At 41.1% G+C, this 19,848-nt stretch overlaps 1 protein-coding gene across 1 annotated transcript in view; it reads left to right on the forward strand.

Annotated features, from left to right (window-relative positions):
* Positions 1 to 2,793: 2,793 nt before the first annotated feature.
* Positions 2,794 to 19,848, forward strand: part of ece2b (endothelin converting enzyme 2b) — a 29,220-nt gene continuing 12,165 nt past the window's right edge. Inside the window, exons 1-7 of the mRNA XM_042486245.1 lie at positions 2,794 to 3,061; positions 13,547 to 13,633; positions 14,582 to 14,717; positions 16,398 to 16,613; positions 17,499 to 17,623; positions 18,858 to 19,004; positions 19,702 to 19,767. Of these exons, the coding sequence (XP_042342179.1) occupies positions 3,029 to 3,061; positions 13,547 to 13,633; positions 14,582 to 14,717; positions 16,398 to 16,613; positions 17,499 to 17,623; positions 18,858 to 19,004; positions 19,702 to 19,767 (810 nt within the window). The 5' untranslated portion in view covers positions 2,794 to 3,028. The remainder of the gene's footprint in view (positions 3,062 to 13,546; positions 13,634 to 14,581; positions 14,718 to 16,397; positions 16,614 to 17,498; positions 17,624 to 18,857; positions 19,005 to 19,701; positions 19,768 to 19,848) is intronic.

Raw genomic sequence — 19,848 nt, forward strand, 5'->3', positions numbered from 1 at the left:
ACTGACAGTTCTTCCTTTTCGGGCTGAATCCAGTTCTACCAGTTTCACCAGTTTGATCACATTTTCCTCGCGTCTTTTGTCTCCCGTGAACTGATTCTCTGTGTGACGATGCCGTTCACACTTCCTCTTTACGTTCCTCCTGTTTCTGTGTGAAGTTTTGGATTTTGTTGTTGGTTTTTTGTTTTATTTTTTTCTGATGCTGCGTATTTTCTTCTTGATTATTTTTTTCTTGCTCCCATATTGATCAGATCTTATTATTTCTGTTATTATTGTTTTTATTTATGCTGATTTTTTTTTTTTTTTTTTTTGTCTGTAGACGAAATATGTCTTGGAAATATTGATCCTATTAAACTTAAAGCCGATATCGGGCTGAATGATAAAACGATAACGATATCAATCGCAATATAACTTTTCCTTGATTGAAATATGAGATGTAGTCCATCGAATGCATTCTGACCATGTCCACTAAGCTCTCAGTCTCCGTCAGTGTCTCTGAATGTCACTCCGCTCTCATTGTCCTTCAGGTGATCTCAGTCTCTTCTAGGACACCAAAATGTCTCGATCCGGTCCTGATTCTGTCATTTATCAGCGTGCTCGCTGCTCACAGTAACCACTGAACACCGGAGTAAGAGGCCACCGTCTCCACCCTCCGTCCTCCTGCTCAAGGACATGATGAGGGGACATGATGAGAGGACATGATGAGAAGACATGATGAGAGGACATGATGAGAGGACATGATGAGAGGACATGATTAGAGGACATGATGAGGGGACATGATTAGAGGACATGATGAGAGGACATGATGAGAGGACATGATGACATGATGAGAGGACATGATGAGAGGACATGATGAGGGGACATGATGAGAAGACATGATGAGAGGACATGATGAAAGGACATGATGAGGGGACATGATGAGAGGACATGATGAGAAGACATGATGAGAGGACATGATGAGGGGACATGATGAGAGGACATGATGAGAGGACATGATGAGAGGACATGATGAGAGAGGATGCGTTCAGGTGTGGTGAGTCTGCGTTCAGGTGTGACGGGTGAGTTTGGGTTCTGGGTGAGAGAGAATAAACTGACGTCTGATGTTTGATGTAAATGTGCAGAGATCACAGCAGAGCCGTGACTTAGGGACGGTTCTGTAGCTGCTTCCTGACAGTTTGTAAATGTGCAGAGATCACAGCAGAGCGGTTACTTAGGGACGGTTCTGTAGCTGCTTCCTGACAGTTTGTAAATGTGCAGAGATCACAGCAGAGCCGTCACTTAGGGACGGTTCTGTAGCTGCTTCCTGACAGTTTGTAAATGTGCAGAGATCACAGCAGAGCGGTTACTTAGGGACGGTTCTGTAGCTGCTTCCTGACAGTTTGGGGAACGTTCCTCTCTGTAGATCCACGAGAACTCAAACACAACATTATTTTCTGCATTATTTTTGTACAATTCAAGTTGACATTTGAAGATAAGAGGGAAAAAAAAAAATATAAAAATGAAATTGATTTTTGCTCTTGAAAATGACTTTTTTTTAAAAATGTGATTTTCCATTTTTTTTGTCTGAAATGTCGTTTTTTTTATGAAAATGCACAATTTAAATTCATCTGTACTCAGCACAACTCAGCCTTTCAGACCCTCAGGTAATGAAAAACTCACAAAAAGAAGTTATCGGTTATCAGTATCTTATCGGCCAGGAGAAGCTGAAAATATCGGTTTATCAGTTGAAATAATCGTTATCGTGATCACTGGTTCTGATATCTTCATATCTCACTGAGGAGTCAAAGGGACCTTTAAGCTCGACAGAAATACTGATTTGATGTAGATCGTGATATATATCGATATCAATGGATATGAAAAAAAAAAAAATTGTGATAAGACTTTTTCCATATCGCCCAGTCCTATCCCGATCTTTGGAGTCTGCCTTTTCGTGTCTTACTGTCACATTTTTATGGTTTTTACTTATTTTATTTATTAAGATCACATTTTAGGACCCATATTTTGCTCATATCTTTTCTTTCTTCAGTCAAACTGTAAATCACTCTGAACTGCATTCGATTTGCATTGCATTTCACTTATTTTTTTTCTGTGCGCTTCATGTCCCAGCATGAACTTAAAGCTGCTTCCAAGCTGTCTAAAACCGAATTAAAACATTTTATTTATTTATTTTATTTATTTTATTTATTTTATTTATTTTATTTTATTTTTGTGTGGTTTTAGATGGTGTGAGTGTGTGTGTGTGTGTGTGTGTGTGTGTGTGCGTGCGTGCGTGCGAGCATTTGTGCGTGTGCGTGTGTGTTTGTGTATGATTTATAGTTAAAAAAGAAAAGGCAGTTGTTTTCCTTATAAAAACTATTGGCTTTTTTTTTTTTTACAAGTTTTTGAAAAAAACAGGTTGTTGTTTTTTTCCAAATGTTTTTTTTTTTCCGAAAAAAAATTGGAAAATTTTCCGTTCATGAAGGTTTGGTTTTTTTCTTTGCTTCTTATTCTTCTTCTTCTGTTTTTGCAATTTTCTTTCTTTTTTTTTTTAAATTCATGCCCACTTTCTAAAAATAGATGATAGATAGATAGATAGATAGATGAGGAGCTGAGGAGGTGACGTAGGGCCGTGGGGATGACGTCAGCCCCTCTGTGTCTCGGGGTGTGTTTGTTTGTGAGAGGAAGAGGCTGGTTGGATGTTGGGCGGGGTCTGAGGAGACAGAGAGAGAGAGAGAGAGAGAAAGCGAGAGAGAGAGAGAGAGAGAGAGACAGAGAGAGAGAGAGAGAGACAGAGACAGAGACAGAGAGAGAGAGAGAGACAGAGAGAGACAGAGCAGGAAAACCTCCCGATCCTCCTCCTGCTCCTCCTGCTCCTCCTGCTGCTGCACGGACAAAAGGAGAGCAAAAGCAACAAGAAGAAGGACAGAGAGACAGACGGGAGGACAGACAGCGAAGGACACACAGACAGGAGGACAGACGGCGGGACAGCCGGGAGGATGGGCCGGCGGAGCGGCCGTCGGTAGCGCTCTGTTTTCGGGGACGGAGCTCCAGGATGAGCGTAGCGCTGCAGGACCTCCGGAACACCGTGAGTACACACACACACACACACACACACACACACACACACACAGTCATGCAGATCCATCAGACCCGCCTGTCCATCAATCACAGTGATTGACAGGTGATCAGCATCAGCCGGCAGCTGCGCGCTCAAGCCTGGCGCGTGGGCGTCCGGGCGCGTGCATGTTGCGGGTATAGGCTTGTTTTACGCGCGCGCACGCACTTGTGTGTGGGTGTGCGTGCATAAACGTTTTCTGCTGACGTCACTGATCATAAAGGCTGATTGAAAACATTTTTTGTCTCAAATCTTTCGGCAATTGAAAAAAAAAACAGTTTTGCAATAAAGAAAACAACCTTTGGCTTCTTTATTATTATTATTATTATTATTATTATTATTAATATAAATTAAGCGTTATGTAGAGCACATTTAATTCATCGTATGTAAACAGGATGGTTGAAAACGGTTTTTTTTTTCTTCAAAATATTTTGGCAATAAAAAACATTTTTGCAATTTAAAAAATGACTTTTTTAAAATGTGTTACCATTATTATTATTTTATATAAATAAAGCCTAATTTATAGCACCTTATATTCATCACATGTCAACAGGCTGTTGATCAGTCTGAGTTTAACATGGAGCTTCTGTGTTTCTACAATATTTCACCAAAAATAGTCAAATATTCTTATTTCATATCTGAAATTGTTTTTTTCGGTGTCAGATGTTTACAGTCACAGGAGAAGAGACTTCCTGTAACCGGATAAGAGTCTCAGTTAAAGTCTGTTGTTCCTCATCACATTTTTGACCTTTTTAATGTAAAATGATCCAGTGATTCATCAAATTTTATCTTTAAGTCATCAATCAATAAAAGCTTCTATCTAAACCTTTAAATCTTTATAATAATAATAAACTTTACTGACACAAGTGCTTCACATAGTTGAGCCAGGATGAAAAATTGAATTAAATGTAATCAAAATAATATAAAAAAAACAACAAAACAGAAGTCTTTTCTCCACAGAGCATCTGAAGAACCAAACCGCGACGGCATCATATGGCTCCAGAGTGTGATTTTAGACAGCATGCTGGCATCACAGAAACTAAAGAGGCGTGACGTTTAATACAACAACATCGGACTCTTGTGTGACATATAACATACGTGTCAGCAGCTCTTTGTAAACAATAACAATGACATCACATGTCAGTAACAATCATTTAGCGTCCGTGTTATCTGGCAGCTGATCTCGTCCTCTCCTTGGAGGCTCAGGAGCTCCTCGACATCAGTGTTTTCTTTTTTTTTTAATTTATTTTTTATTGACATTCAGAATCAGATATACAGAGTCAGATGTTCAGAAACAGACATTTACATCTGGGACATCATTTGGGCGTATATCTAGTTTCCGTTGTCTGCCTCAAATGTCCGGAAAAAAGGAAAAAAAGGAAGAAGACATCAGTGTTTTCATGATTTGTGAGAAAACTTTTTGGACATTTTTATTAAAAACATTTTGTTTTGTTTGTTTGGCCTTTTTTTCCTTTAAACATTTTTTGGTGATTTTTTTCTTTCTTTAAATGTGTTTGGCAGTTTTGTTTTTTAAAATGTTTTGCCTATTTGTTTATAAATTTTGGCAATCTTGTTCAATTTGTAATGATTTTATTTGCTCTTAAAGGTTTTGGACATCTTTACTTTTTTCTTCAAACGTTTTTCTTTACAAATGTGCTGATTTCTTTTTCTAATTTGGTGACTTTTAAAAGGGCAGTTGTTTTCATAATAAAAGCTTTTGGCAGTTTTTTTTCCTTTCAAAATTCATACCTTTTTTTTTCTCCCAAAATGTTTGGCATTTTTTTCCCTTAGAATTTTTTTTTTATTATGGCAATCTTAAACATTATTTTGAATTATTTTTCTTAAAAAATCTTAAATATTTAATTAATTTTAATATTTTTTTGTTTGGAAAGAGCTGCTGACATGTATGTTATATGTCACACTAGAGGTCAACGCTGTTGTGGTAAACATCATGCCTCTTAAGTTTCCGTGATGCCGGCATGCTGCCTAAAATCACACTCTGGAGACACATGATGCCGCCATCGTTTGTTTCTGTGTAAAAATGCGAAGGAGGTGTAAAGACGAGACTCTGTGGAGAAAAGGCTGATGTTGATCTCATCGCTGGAAAACATTTCACCTCCAGCAGTCTGACAGAAAGTGACGTAGAAACAACCGGAGACGTCCGTCTGCATGTGAACACGTCGGCTGCTCCGCCGGTCAGCGAGGAACAGGTTCGACCACATTTATGTAGTTCTCCGGCAGGACACCTGTAGTTATTTTTAGCACCTTTAAATCGTCACATGTAAAGCAGCATCAGCTCTTCAGCCATCGTCAGCTGTCAGAAAGATGATCCATAATCGAGCTGAAACGTTATCAAGAAGAAAGTGCAAACAGGAAGTCAAAAAATTAAAAACTGCATCGTCAGAAAACTAAAAACAGGCCTGTTTCCCTGACTTTTTGTGGTTCTCACGGATCAACCATGTGACAAACGTGATGATCTTACAGACCATGATGCAATGCTGCAGATTAAAACAACCCAACAGGATAAAAAGGAGTTAAAAACAAGCCCAACCAGAAACATCTACAGCAGGAAAAAGACACTTTAACACAACAGAAAGATTCACCCAGAAACATGAGAAAGAACAGGAAACCTCCCACTGACCCTCTAACCCGGAGTACTTTAATGCCTTTTTTAAGGTGATATTCAGCTCCAGTTCTGGAGCTTTTGAATGCAGGACTTTGACTTGTAGTGGAGTATTTTCACCACTTGGTTACGGTGGGGAAAAGATCATGTTTTGGGGTAAAATACCCCCAAACACAACAGGAAAAGCTCCAACCTGTCTTCATAAAAATACCATTTTTTTTTTTTTACCATTAGATTTTAAAGTATTATTATTATTAAAGCGCCTCGTTGCTGCAGCTTATTAACCCATGCTGGACTACAGTGATGTTTTGCACATGCATGCCTCTGCGCAGAGTCTCCATATGTTTGACTCAGCTTGCCGTGCGCCCTTCAGGTTCATAAGAAACTGTAAAGCTGTGACGCACCGCTGTGAGCTGCACTCTCCTGCAGGACGGCCCGCTCTGGCGACCTGTACGCTCTTTCACTGGTGCATTTTCATATAAAAGGCAATTCTTGGTCTGCTCCCGCACTATCTTTGTGTTTTTATCACGCAGAAAAGTACCAGACAGTACTGACTGCGTTCTCAGGACTTCTATATGCTCCGGTCCCAAATGTTCGAACAGAAATTGGGAAAAAGGGCTTTTAGGTATTCTGCACCCCCTGCCTGGAATCTGTTGCAAAATGACTTAAAACTCAAGGAGCTGGTGTCCTTGAATGTCTTTAAAGCCGGTCCTATCGAATGTCGTGTTTAGCCTAACACATATTTCTCTTTTAATGCTTATTTTAGTGCTTGTGAATTTTATTTTACTGTATTGTTTTTGTCTCCTTTTGTGTTTCTGTCTGCAATTTTGTGTTTTTCTCTGCTTGGCCAGGTCTCCTTTGAAAGAGATTCTTAACCTCAATGGGACCGACCTGGTTAAACAAAGGTTAAATCGTTAAATTATTATTACAACAGAAAACACCTGTCGATTAAAAAAAAAATTTTTTTTTATCTCCATGAACATGACTGGAAATGTCCCAACACAACAGTACATGCTTTTTTTTTCTTTTACAAACACTGCAGGAAATATTCTTAACGTGTTGCTTAAACAAACATATTTTTTTAAGAAGACTGCTTTGAACGTCCTGACCTTTCATTAAAAAACAGCTGGTTTTAAGGATGCAAACACAGCTGAAAATGTCCCGACCTTTCATTTAAAAAAAAAAAACCTGTTTGGTCGTCTCAAACATGGCTGGAAATGTCCAGATCTTTTGTCAAAAATTCTGTTTTATTTGTTGCTACAAACACGTCAGAATATGTCCTGACCTCATTAAAAAACACCCAGTTTGGTTGCTACAAACACTGCTGGAAACGTCCCGACACGTCGATAAAAAAATACCCGGTTTTGTTGATACAGACATAGCTGGAAATGTCCCAACCTGTTATTAAAAAATACTTCTTTTTTAACTTAAAACAGGGCTGGAAATGTCAAAACCTTTGTTTAAAAATACTTTTAATTCAGCAGCTGGAGGCCGAGTTTCTGACTGAAAAGTGATTTAAAGATGAATTCATCAGTGTTGGTCACTGATGTCCAGTCGATCCATAAACTGATGAATCATTTCGTTTTCTTCTCGTTAGATTCTCTTTGTGTGAATATTCCCAAAGTTACAGCGAGCTGGCAGTGTGTGTGTGTGTGTGTGTGTGTGTGTAGGGTTGGGCAGGGTTTACTGTTTCCTGTCTGCAATTCTGTGACTTCCTGTCTTAAGACGCCCAGTTTCCATCTGAGCAACAAAACAAGCCAACACACCCCGACCCCCTCTGCTGCTCCTGTCTTTATCTGACCCCAACGCAAATTTTACATTTCTGCAAACCACAAATACGTCACATTTCTACATCTCAGGGGTTGTGTGATATGTTAAAACTTTGCATTTTTTACACTTCAGTTTTCAATTTTGTGTTTCAACAACTCAGTGGTCAGCGTGTGGTTTGGTTTAGACACCGAAACCACTTGTTTAAAAAAAATGCAGCCAGAGTTTTCAGACTGGTTTCAGATGTTGGGTCCAGTTCTCAGTTGGGCTGGGCAATATGGAATAAAGTCTTATCATTATAGTGTTTTTCATTTCAGTGGATATCGATATATGTCACGATATACATGAAATCACCATCATAAGGTTAATTTTGGTTTAAATATTTATTTTCTGTCAGACATTGAACATGACAAATGTCTGTTGTCTGTTTGTCTGTCTCACTGCGCTGCTGTCGGACCATCAGCTGTTTGATCCGCCATGAAGAAGTGCTGTGGCTGTCAAACACTCAGCTGTTCTACAGTCAAAGACCTTCACTTTTTCACATGATCGTTCAACACTTCTGCTGTGTTTTGCCGTGAGATTTTCCTCGATGTCATGAGAGCGTGAGACAGAGCCCAAAAGCGTGAGATGCACAGCAGATGCGTTGGAGTTGGCAGCCCCGGTGGAGAAAGGGTTAACAGAATTTTTAAATAACCACAATACCCAACATGGGCAAGATTATGTCAGTTAGAGGTTTTAATTGCCCAGGACTACTCCTTAAAAGATATTGTTCTCGTTCTTACATTTTATTACAACTTGGCCACGGGTCCGGATGTTGTTGGGTCCAGTTCTCAGACTGGTTTCAGATGTTGGGTCCAGTTCTCAGACTGGTCTCTGACTGGTTTAATGAATGGGGGGAAGGGTCCTCTCTCCTGTATTGTGTTGAGGAGGTGTTTGTGTTGGGGGTCAGAGGTCACCGAGGAGCCGCTGTGACTGATGACTTGGCCCTCGGGCACGGGAGGTGGTGATGGTGAATGGTTGCCATGGTGACGACCTGCAGGTGCTGAGGTCATCGGTAAATTGGTGCCACTGGTGTGAGTGAGGGGGCTGCTCTTATATTACTGGTTTTGTTAACATGTTTTCTTCAGTGTCAGCAGTAATCCAGTGATTGTTGTCTGTTTCCATGGTAACTGTACAAACAGGAGAAACGGAAAAAAACACAAACAGTGTGTTCAATCAGTCATCACCAGACTTTTTATTCGGTGGAGGTTAAATTTACGAGATTATTAATAATAATAATAATAATAATTTATTATTGCCTTTACTCGGGCTGCTACAAATGGTTGTACTTATAAGCTGTTATATTAATATTCAACTGCTTTTATAGTTAATTTGATCATTTATCATTAAATCGGTTTGAGTAGATCTTTAAGAAAACGAGAAAAACAAATCAGATTACAGCCTCTTCAATTAGATTTTTTTTTCTTCTCCTCCATGACAGAGAACTGCTCACCTTTCGGTTTGGACAAAACAAAACATTTTCAGTAGTTTGCATACTTTCAAAAAAAGTAGTTGTCCATGTACTTTATTCAGGAGTTTGCATACTTTTTCCAGTAGTTACATACTTTCTCAAGCTGTCAGAATAACTTTTTTCTCTACTTCTCCGTGACAGCAAATTGATTATCTTTTGCTTTGGATAAAACAAAAATTTGAGGACGTCATCTTGAGCTTTGGGGAACACCGACTGATATTTAGTCAACATTTTCTGATTTTCTGATAATCAGCTGATTGAAGCTGCAGCTTTCGTTTTTTGTGTGGATAAAAAATTACTGAGGATTATTTGTCAAAAATCTTGTTGCGTAAATATTTTCAGGAAGCACCAGTAGTCTATGTATAATATCGATATATTATTTGGTAAAAAGTATTGTGACTTTTTTCTCCATCTCGTCCAGCTCGTCTTCAAACAGCTTTCCTCTCCGTCGTCTCTGTCCACGACCTGCCGTCTCTCTGTGTGACAGAATCCAGTGAGCGACCTTTATTTTGTAACCAACTTTATTCGTCTTCTGGACGCAGACGGAGGACGCGATGAGCTCGTATTTCCTGACTCTTTCGTATATTTAAGTGTTGTTTTGTGTCCCTGCGGCTCTGAATCACTCAGATTTTATTGATCTGATTATCCAGAGTTCCCTGTTGCTCTCCAAAGTTGCTCTCCTCTCTTTTTAATTCTTGTCTTCAATAGTTCATGTACATAAAATCCTTTTTAGGTGTCCCCAAAGTTTTTGTTAAGTAGTTCACGTATTTTTTTCTCAGTATTTTGCGTACGTTTGTAAAGTTGTCCAAACACCTTTTCAGGTGTAGTTTGGGGTGTGTATGTGACACGTATATAAATATCAGTGGTTTTAGCGGCTGGCACCATCGGATGTTTGGAGTTGGTGTATTTGGTGTATTTGGTGTATTTGGTGTATTTTGTCGTTTTTTTAATGATGCCTCCAGTCTTTGTGCTAAGCTAGGCTAAACACAGTGTGGGTGCGCTGAGATGAGACTGATGTTTTTCTGCAGAAACAAGGTGATTTACCGAAACGTCCGAGCGGCTCCTCACCGGTGTTTGTGTGTGGGGTCAGTGTTCGGAGTACGGAGGCTGCCAAGGGACAAAAGAGCAGATTTTGCTGCCAGAACGGACAGACAGACAGACAGATGTTATATAAGCTGCAGTGAACTCCATTAGAGCTGAATGGAGGTGATTCACACACATTATCTAATTTCACACACACACACACACACACACACACACACACACAGTGACATCACCCTCTACAGAGAGATATAACACACACTCCCGTCTCCTAGTGACCCTCGCTCGCCCCCCCCCTCCCCCTCCGTGTGCGTCATCAATTAAAGAGAACAGAGCCGAGCGAGAGACACCAGGGGAGACAGACACAGGGACAGAAAGACAGGGACAGAGAGACAGAGACAGACAGGTTTTAGTGACGGTCCCGAGGCAGGAAACAGTTGGAAAGCTTTAGCTTCCTGCAGGAGCATCAGACAGCAGCAGGACAGTGAGGAGACAGAGACAGACACAGAGACAGACACAGAGACAGACACAGAGACAGACACAGAGACAGACCTCCTACCATGACAGACACGGTCAGCGACGCTCTGATGTCCCTCTCTGAGGTGATCAGGTCTCACAGTCCATCCCAGAGACGGGCGTCTTCCACCAGACTGGGGGAAAGTTCCAGTATGGAGCTGGTTTTGTCTGCGGGGACGCTGTCCAACAGGACAGAGACAAACACAAACTGTTGATGTTGAAGGCTGAAAAAAAGTCAAAAAAGTTTGATATTTTCTGAAAATGTCATTCAGATGAATCGGCTCTTCTGAAAATCTGCTCGTAACCTCAATTTTTTTTCCCAGGAGTCGTCGTGGAGATTCTTCCACTCTGGTGGAGAATCGCTGAAGTTTGGTGGAAAAATACTGAAATTTTAAATATGCAATTGAACCTTTAAAAAACGGACCTCCTGTGGACGGACGCGGGAGGTCGTTGTTCTGTTAAATCAACTTTCGATAAGGATCATAATATGTAGAGCTCTCGCTCTTTGGGAGTTCACATACTTGTTTCAGTAGTTTTCATACTTTTAAAGTGCTAAAGTTATATATTTTTTTCAGTAGTTTTCATACTTTTTTATTGTTGCTTTTTTTCATTAGGTCACACATTTTTTCTGTAGTATGCATGCATAAAAAAGTTGGACAAATACTTTTTTCAGGAGTTCACATACCTTTTTCTCAGTAGGTTTGTTAGTTTTTTATAGCTGTCCAAATTCTTTTTCTGTAGTTTGCAGTTTTTTTTTTATTGTTACAAAAATGCTTTAAAAAAAAGTCACATACATTTCAAACAGTAGTTTTTATTGTTGATAAAAAAAAATTCATTCAGATTCTTTTTTTCAGTCGTTTGTGAGCTTTTTTAAAAAAGTTGTTGAGTTTATAAAATGTGTTTGAGGCTGATCCAGGATCAGAGCGCTGAGCTGTTTATGTTTGGGCTGCACAATGACGGACGGGGGGGGCGGGGTCACAGGGAGAGCTGAGTGTAAACACAGGAAGTGGAGATTTATTTGATCACAGTGAAACACGTCCTCACGCTGAGCCGCTGCCTCACTGCTTTCACTCCAGTTTCTTCTTCGTGTGTTTCTGCTGCAGCTCACATCCGTCTGCCGGGAGTTTTTGTTTCTGTCGGACTAAAAGATTCAATTTCACATCACACACACTGACTCTGAATTTGTCATTTTGACTATTTTCCACCTGATGAGGTCATTTTGACCATATTTGGCATATGGAGGAAATACATGCTATTTCCACTAGGTGACCTGTCACAGTCAATGTAGCTGCTGATCACTGACATATCCCAGACTGTCAGCAGCTACACTCACACACTGACATATCCCAGACTGTCAGCAGCTACACTCACACACTGACATATCCCAGACTGTCAGCAGCTACACTCACACACTGACGTATCCCAGACTGTCAGCAGCTACACTCACACACTGATATATCCCAGACTGTCAGCAGCTACACTCACACACTGACATATCCCAGACTGTCAGCAGCTACACTCACACACTGACAGATCCCAGACTGTCAGCAGCTTTTCTCGTTTTTGTAATTAGCTGGACATTTTAAAACAATACAGTTTTTTAATTTTCCATTTAATTTTTCAATTTATTCCCATGGCACATTTAGGTAGAAATGTAGGTGGAAAAGGAAAAAGAGGTAAATATGTTTGAGGAAATAAATAGACAGGGGAGGCAAATAGGAAAATACATAAATAAATGCATAACTAATTACACAAATAAAAAAGGAAATATAACAAAAGAAGAAATAAATTTGTAAAATGGGAAATTAAAAAATAGGGGATTTTCTACGCAAAGTGGAAAATAATTCATAAACAAGCAAATAAAAATGAATAATTGGATAAATAAAATAGAAAATTAAATGGGAAATGAAATCAATGGGGAAATTTGTATTTATTTTTTATGTCTTCTGATTTTGTGGGTGTCAGCGATCACTCAGGCGATGTGGTTCTGTGTTCGACAGCGAGGATCAGAGGCTGCTTTCAGGCGTCTGCGGTGGATTTCAGCCTGAACGTCCCAGAGGACTGTTCGGGCGGACAAACAGCAGTCAATGAATAATAAATACAGAGAAGCACAGCGATCAATACGAGCTCCAGCAGCTTAACCATCGTCATCTTTACTCCTCATCCAGAGAGCAGCCCGACCAATAAAACACTAATAAAACCCCGACATTCAGATAATCCATCAGGCTGCACAGTTTTCCTTTTCCTTTTTTTGCATGTTTGTTCGTTCTGTTTAATGTAATATTTCTGCAGTTTCAGAGAAAGATCAGGCTGCATTCAATTGAATAATATTTGTACACTTAGATTCCAGCGAGGGCCGATTGTTTCCGACTCGAGCGATCCAAACATTTCCAAAAACTCTGAGGTTTTTTAAAGTCCAAAAGTGAACATTTGTAGAAAAAAAGGGAGATTTCCAAAATTCAAAACACGGTTTATCTGATTAAATATTCTCCTTCAGTCCATATCTGTTGGCGTTTAGCTTTTAAAAAACATTCGTGTGATCACAGAACTGTTGGCTAACAGCTCCATAAATTAGATTTATTCATTTAAGAAATATTGAATCAAAAAACAATAAGATTCACTTATTTAATCCGATGAATCACTTTACTGAAATTGAGAATTTTGAGTATTTTCAATTTTATTTTTACTGTACATTAGAAAATGGTTGGGGGGCCAGCAGGGGCCCTATGAGGGGCCCTGTCAGAGGCCAGGTTCGGCTGTGAGTTGAGTCTCGGTGGTCCTGAGTCCGTCAGAGCTCGCTCTGGGTGAGCGGCGGCTCAGATCTGGACAGGCGGACTCGAGCACGGTAATGAAGGTTGATGATCTTATGGCTGCGGTTTGAAAACTTGCAGGATGGAAACTGTTCTGTTTCCATCCTGCAAATTCGATTTATCCAATTTATTTCTGATTTGTCCTCATCAGCGAGCGCCTGTCTGACTTCCTGTCTCTCTGTCTGCAGATGTCCAGCTACAAGCGAGCTACGTTGGAGGAGGATGAAGTGTCGGACGCTCCGGCTGAGGCCGCCTCGTCTCCTGACAGGGTGGAGGTCAGTGAACAGCAAAGTGTGTGAAAGCAAATTTAGTCCGCAGGAGACGATAAAGAACCGATCCGACGCAGACAGAAAAGACAGAGAAAGAACCGAATCACAGAGAAAAGGGGGACATTTTGAGCCTGAGACACTGAGCGAGGACGGTGACTCAGCGGAGAAAATGAGTTTGACTGATATAACTCCTCAGGAAGTCTCCCTCAGTCTCTCACGGCTAACTGGTCCCAGGTGAAGTCCTGGATTTAAGGCAGAGTCTCAGAGCCAGACCCCGGGGGGGCCGAGACTGAAAACACGAGCGGGTGCCACCATCGTGTGTGTCCGCCGCCCACAAAGAGCGCCCAGCGGGGGGTCTGGAGGCCCGCCAGCCACGAACTGAGCCTCCACAACAGTCAGCTCTGTGGAGGAGAAAAACAAGGCCGGCAGAGTCCACAAAGACTCGGGGTCGACGACAGGATTTCTTTCTAGGGCCAGTTCCAATTATTAGCAGTTAACCCTTTCACACCTGCACCATCATCAGTTTTCATGCTGCATTTAGATGCTTTTCACAAGAACTTTGAAACCTGAGAAAATCAAAACACATAAAAAAAAATTAACAGCAACCCAGAAAGAAATATCCCACGAAAATCTGCAAAAACCAAAAATCAAAGTCAAAAGTGACGAGGAAATGAAAAAAACAAGAGAAAAATGTCCAGAAAACTATATTCAATCTTTTTTTGGCACTTCCTTGAGGTCATTTTCTTGATTTTTGTTTGTAACTTTAGTTATTTATCTACTTTTTTTTGAACTGTTATTTTTTTGTCAGCACCAGTAAAAACCCCTGTGGACGTGCTGTGGACAGACTGAGAGCAGGCAGGGTTTTCTCCCAGGTTTCAGGCCCGAGGACACCTTTGGACGGACAGTGGTGGTCCGGCTGTGCGTGCTCAGTCTGTGTGTCTCCGTGTCTCTCAGGTGGGCTTCAGGAAGGGCGGCGTGGACATCCTGGGCAGGAGGACTCAGCTGGAGGTTCTGCTGTCGGTCCTGCTGCTGGCCGCCCTGCTGGCTCTGCTGGCCTGTCTGCTGGTCCTCGGACTGGGATTCAGCTCGGGTAAGACCACCGTCCTCCTCCTCTCCCGTCTTACCTCGTCTTTTACTGTCTTCTTTGTTTCCTCTGGGGCTGCGAGGACAGGGTCAGGGGTCGTTTATGAGGACGGTCTCTGACGGCGGCACTGACCGGTTAACGTTGACTGTTCGCAGCCGCAGGTCACGAATAACGCTGCTGACGGAGGTCACGCTGAGTCACATGATGATGCGTTCAAACTCTGCTCAGTAAAAATCAGTATTAGGCGAAAATAAATTAAAATGTTGTCATGGTGCGTTCAGTGTAATCGTGTAGAATTTAGTTTTTGGCAAAAACGTGACTAAATGCATCCGATTGAAGGAGACTTTTGTTGACATTTGTTATTGTTAACCAACATCAGTCCTAATCATAGATATCAAATGTTTATTCATTTTCAGCATTTTAACCCTTTAAATGTCAGGATTTTATCATGTAGCTATTTTGTTTTTAAATGAAAAAAAAGAATGATTTTTTCCTGTATACTGCATGCTGGGTAGATTTTTTTTACTGTCCCAGCCTGAGATATGTCAATGATTAACAGCAACACTGATTTTTATACATTAGTATTTTTTGTGCAGTGTCAAATACTCACGCTAGGCTATAAAAAATATTATACATTTATATGTTTTTTCTACTTTCAGTGAGTTTATTTTTTAACCAACATCAGTCCTAATCATTAATATCAAATGTTAATTCATTTTCAGAATTTTAACCCTTTAAATCTCAGGTTTTTGTCATGATGTCACCATGTTTTTAGATTAAATATATATATATGTATGTTGAATATCCTCCTCCTCAGTGTGTGAGTGTAGCTGCTGACAGTCTGGGATATGTCAGTGTGTGAGTGTAGCTGCTGACAGTCTGGGATATGTCAGTGATCAGCAGCTACATTGACTGTGACAGGTCACCTAGTGGAAATAGCATGTATTTCCTCCATATGCCAAATATGGTCAAAATGACCTCATCAGGTGGAAACTAGTCAAAATGACAAATTCAGAGTCAAAAGCCCAGAATGACACCCAGAAATAATACAAGTCCTGTTTTTCTGCTCTGATGGCTGTGGGATCAAAAATGTCAGTTTGAATGGGTTTCAATGGAGCATTTTTGGACCTGAACAGTCTGAATGTAACTATTTAGTTTCCACAGTGTATTTTAGACTTATTGTAGGAGCTGAGCTGCAAATTCACTGATTACACTCAGATACACAATCTGGACTACATTTAGGACACATGCATCAACACACACACAATTGACACTCTTTTCATTATTCATTTTGTGATAATTTTGTCTAACTGTCCCTAAAGGCTTACTAATTATATACATTTTTGCAGCAGTGAGACATTAATCTGCGGTGGTCTTTGTCCCCCTGATGAGTCTCTTACTCTGCTGATTCTCTGTGCCTCATATTTACCTCCTCCCATCGTGTCTCCACTTGACTCCTCTCCTTCCTCTGCTCTCCAGCCTCTCCTTTCCTTCCTCATCCTTTCCTGCTCCACCCGTTCTTCACAGCCTCCTCCTTTCCGTCTTTGCCTCCCCTCGCTTTATTTCTTGTTTCCTCCTCCGTCGCCTCTCAGCTTCTCTCTGCTGCAGATTTAAAACTCTAACATGTAAAAAACACCATCTGCAGCTTCACTCACTCTTTTTTTTCTCTCTCATGATGCTGTGCAGACAGTGGGCGTGGCCTGTGCCTGTCGCAGGCATGCGTCACGGTGGCGAGTCAGATGGTGGAGGCGATGGACCGCAGCGCCGACCCCTGCCACGACTTCTACCAGTTCGCCTGCGGAGGCTGGATGAGAAAAAACCCGCTGCCCGACGGACGCTCGCGCTGGTCCACGTTCAACAGCATCTGGGAGCAGAACCAGGCGCTGCTCAAACACCTGCTGGGTGAGACAGGTGGACAGGGAGAGACAGGTGGACAGGGAGAGACACAAAGTTCACCCTCACACAGTTGTCATGAATGTTAAAATTAACTCAGCTTTTTTGCAGCAGGCTGTAAACGGGTTAATTTCTGCTGTTAAGTTGGACGTTTTAGCACGAGGGGTCTCTGGGGACAGACTCGCTCCTGGAGCCAACCTCACATTAGAGCATCTGCAGGTTTTGGCTTCATTTTTGCAGCTCGATTAGGATTTGATGGTCAAAGGTCGAGGTCACGATGACTTTTTGGGGAATTTGTTTACTTATTATGATGAAAGTTCAAGCTAATGTCCCATAGCTTAAAAGCACGAAGTGAGAACATTTTATATCCGTAAACAGACAGACAGAACGGCTTTCCTGTCCACCTCAGTCCACATTTGTCTTTGACGTCACACAAACAGAGCAGAGAAACATGCAAGCACGTCTGTCTTACAGCATAGTAGTTTTTCCCAAATACAATTATTCTGTGTTTATGGTCTGAACGGCAGAGCGAAAAACGGTTTCCTACAAATGTTTTGGCAAATCTGTCCAGACAGGAGCAGCTCAGACTCTGAGTGCTAGGACGTGAGCCATGTGCAGATCTGTGTTTGGCCTCCTGCATACGGCACTGTCAAACATTTTGCTTTGTTGTTTCTGTGACTTGCAGTGTTGACTTCGAGACTTGACGTTGTCGTAGAGAGCTTGTTTTTGCTCTTTGCACTCGCATTAAACCGCGTAACCGCAGTCATTTCAGTTTACTGATGTCATCTCTCATTGGCTCCCCAGTTTTTTGGGTGTGTCTTGATGAGATGCTCCCCTCTGCTTCCCCTGTAGCGAGCAGAACATTAAACCCTGATGGTTCGTTTTATTTTGTAGAGAACGGGACTTTTAACGGCAGCAGCGAGGCGGAGAGGAAGACGCAGTCCTACTACCTGTCCTGTCTCAACACCCAGAGGATCGAGGAGCTGGGAGCTCAGCCTCTCATTGACCTCATCGCCAAGGTAACCACTCATACATCTCATCGGCATGGTAACCTCATCATTCAGGTACAGCATTGCATGGATTTTTGTGTTACTGACATACAGAGCTCATGAACCTAATATATTGTCCTGCGAGGACTAAACCATGTCACTGAGAAGAAAGAAGAGAAAAAAATCAATATCAGCAAACAGATCGTGTGTGAACTTGAGTTGTGGATGAAAAATGTGTGAATAGTCTGAAATAAAAAACAGGCGAATGATTTCATGACTTTGTGTCTTCAGGAGGTGTAATGTATATTTACAAAGGAGGTGGTTTTAAGTGGTAATGCACATCATCTGTAACAGAGGCCCGCACACAAGAAATGATACGCAAACACATTTTCTCTTATTTTTGCTGGTATCTAGGATTTCTGATTTTCGGGATTCACCAGTGTTTTTTTGCTTTTCTCTGAGGTCAGAGAAAGTTTTACGAGTGTTGGAGAGCACGCGTACCAAGAAAAGAGAAAAATCTCTCGCTTTCACAAACCACAAATTGTTGCTTAACACAAGGATGAATGATTTTTAGATTCGAGGAATGTTTTTAAAAATGCATGAATATTGTTTAAATAAAGATTTTTGCATACAAACCAACAATGCAGCTGTAACTGTTTTAGAAAATGAATTGGCAACTATTCATTTTATCGTGGATTTTTCATACAAAAAAAACATTTAATAGTTTTCTTCTTGTATAAACTTTGTGTATGAGTGCTTGCTGCTTTTTCTTTTAATTTGTTTTAATTATTTTCATTTCTTACATTTATTTGAACCTTTGTACATGAGTACTTTTATTTTCAATACTTTTACTTCAATACATTTCACTGAAATCACATTTACTTGAAGTTTATGTGACAGAATGTCAGTTTCTCTGCTGCAGAAGTTTTTCTTCTTTCAGCCTTTTTTCGGCGTCGTGTCTCCGGTCCTGTTCGTGTGTCAGAGTCTTTGCACACGCCACTAAACCTGCCCTTATATGATGTTTAGGGGGCATTACCTGTGCTGACAGGTGCCTGATGATCAGTGGGATTCATCACTGAGATCACCTGCTCAGAGCAGATTCGGATGGTCAGAACTTTTAGAGCAGCTGGAGTTGATTTCTCTTTTTTTCTCTTACCAGAAAATTAAGAGAAATTTAAGAGAGTGTTGCTGCATGAGGCTCAGTGTGTCCGTCATCAGTGTGTTCGTCCGCTGACAAAAACCTGGACTCGGTCTGTCTCTGCAGATCGGGGGCTGGAACATGACGGGTCCTTGGGAGAAGGAGAACTTCATGGAAGTCCTGAAGGTGGTTTCTGGTCCGTACAGAGCGCAGCCTTTCTTCAGTGTCGGAGTCAGTGCCGATCCCAAAAACTCCAACAGCAACGTCATCCAGGTAAACCAGGAACAGGAACTAAACCAGAGCCAGACGAGGGGATTATTGAAGGACTAAAGATGATTCAGCAACAACAACTCATGTAGTCAACCATCACAAAATCATGATAAAAGTTATCATGTTTGGTCTTTAGAGAAAATGGGAATATTAATGTGTATTACTGGAAAAAGAGAAAAAAAGGGAAAATTTCAAATTCAAATTTCAAATTTGAGTGCATGCATAATCTACAATTTTACCACGATGCAAAGCAGTCGTATATCTGTGGAGGAGAAGAACAGAAGCAATGATGGGAGCTGGCGCAAATTTCATCTTTAAATGTAATGTTTAAGTAACGGCATTTTCTGTCTTTAACGCGTGGCTCGCCGAACATTTGTAGTCCAGCTCGCCATCAGGACGCGGGCCACAGCTGACAAAAGCTCACACGCCTGCTGCGTCACACGAATATCCGGCGCATCTGTCAACGCAATGACGCTCAGAAAAGTCCAGCATTGTTCAGTTATTCCCTAAATAGTTCACAATTTAATACACTTCACATAGAGAATAATGAGAGAGTGAGTGAGTTAAAGTGTGAGTGAGTTAAAGTGTGAGTGAGTTAAAGTGTGAGTGAGTGAGTGAGTGAGTAAGTGAGTGAGTGAGTGAGTGAACGGTTTCGACACAGCTTCAGTGACGCACTCACCTGCTGACCTCCTCTGCCCAGGTGGACCAATCAGGGCTCTTCCTGCCGTCCAGGGACTATTACCTCAACAAGACAGCCAATGAGAAGGTGAGAATTCTTGTGTCTGTAGTTTCTTTCGGTGATTTGAGGCCGAGGTGTTGACTCTGTAACTCACAGATGTTTGATTAA

The sequence above is a fragment of the Plectropomus leopardus genome, chromosome 5, assembly GCF_008729295.1.
Source record: "Plectropomus leopardus isolate mb chromosome 5, YSFRI_Pleo_2.0, whole genome shotgun sequence".
Classification (NCBI taxonomy): domain Eukaryota; kingdom Metazoa; phylum Chordata; class Actinopteri; order Perciformes; family Serranidae; genus Plectropomus; species Plectropomus leopardus.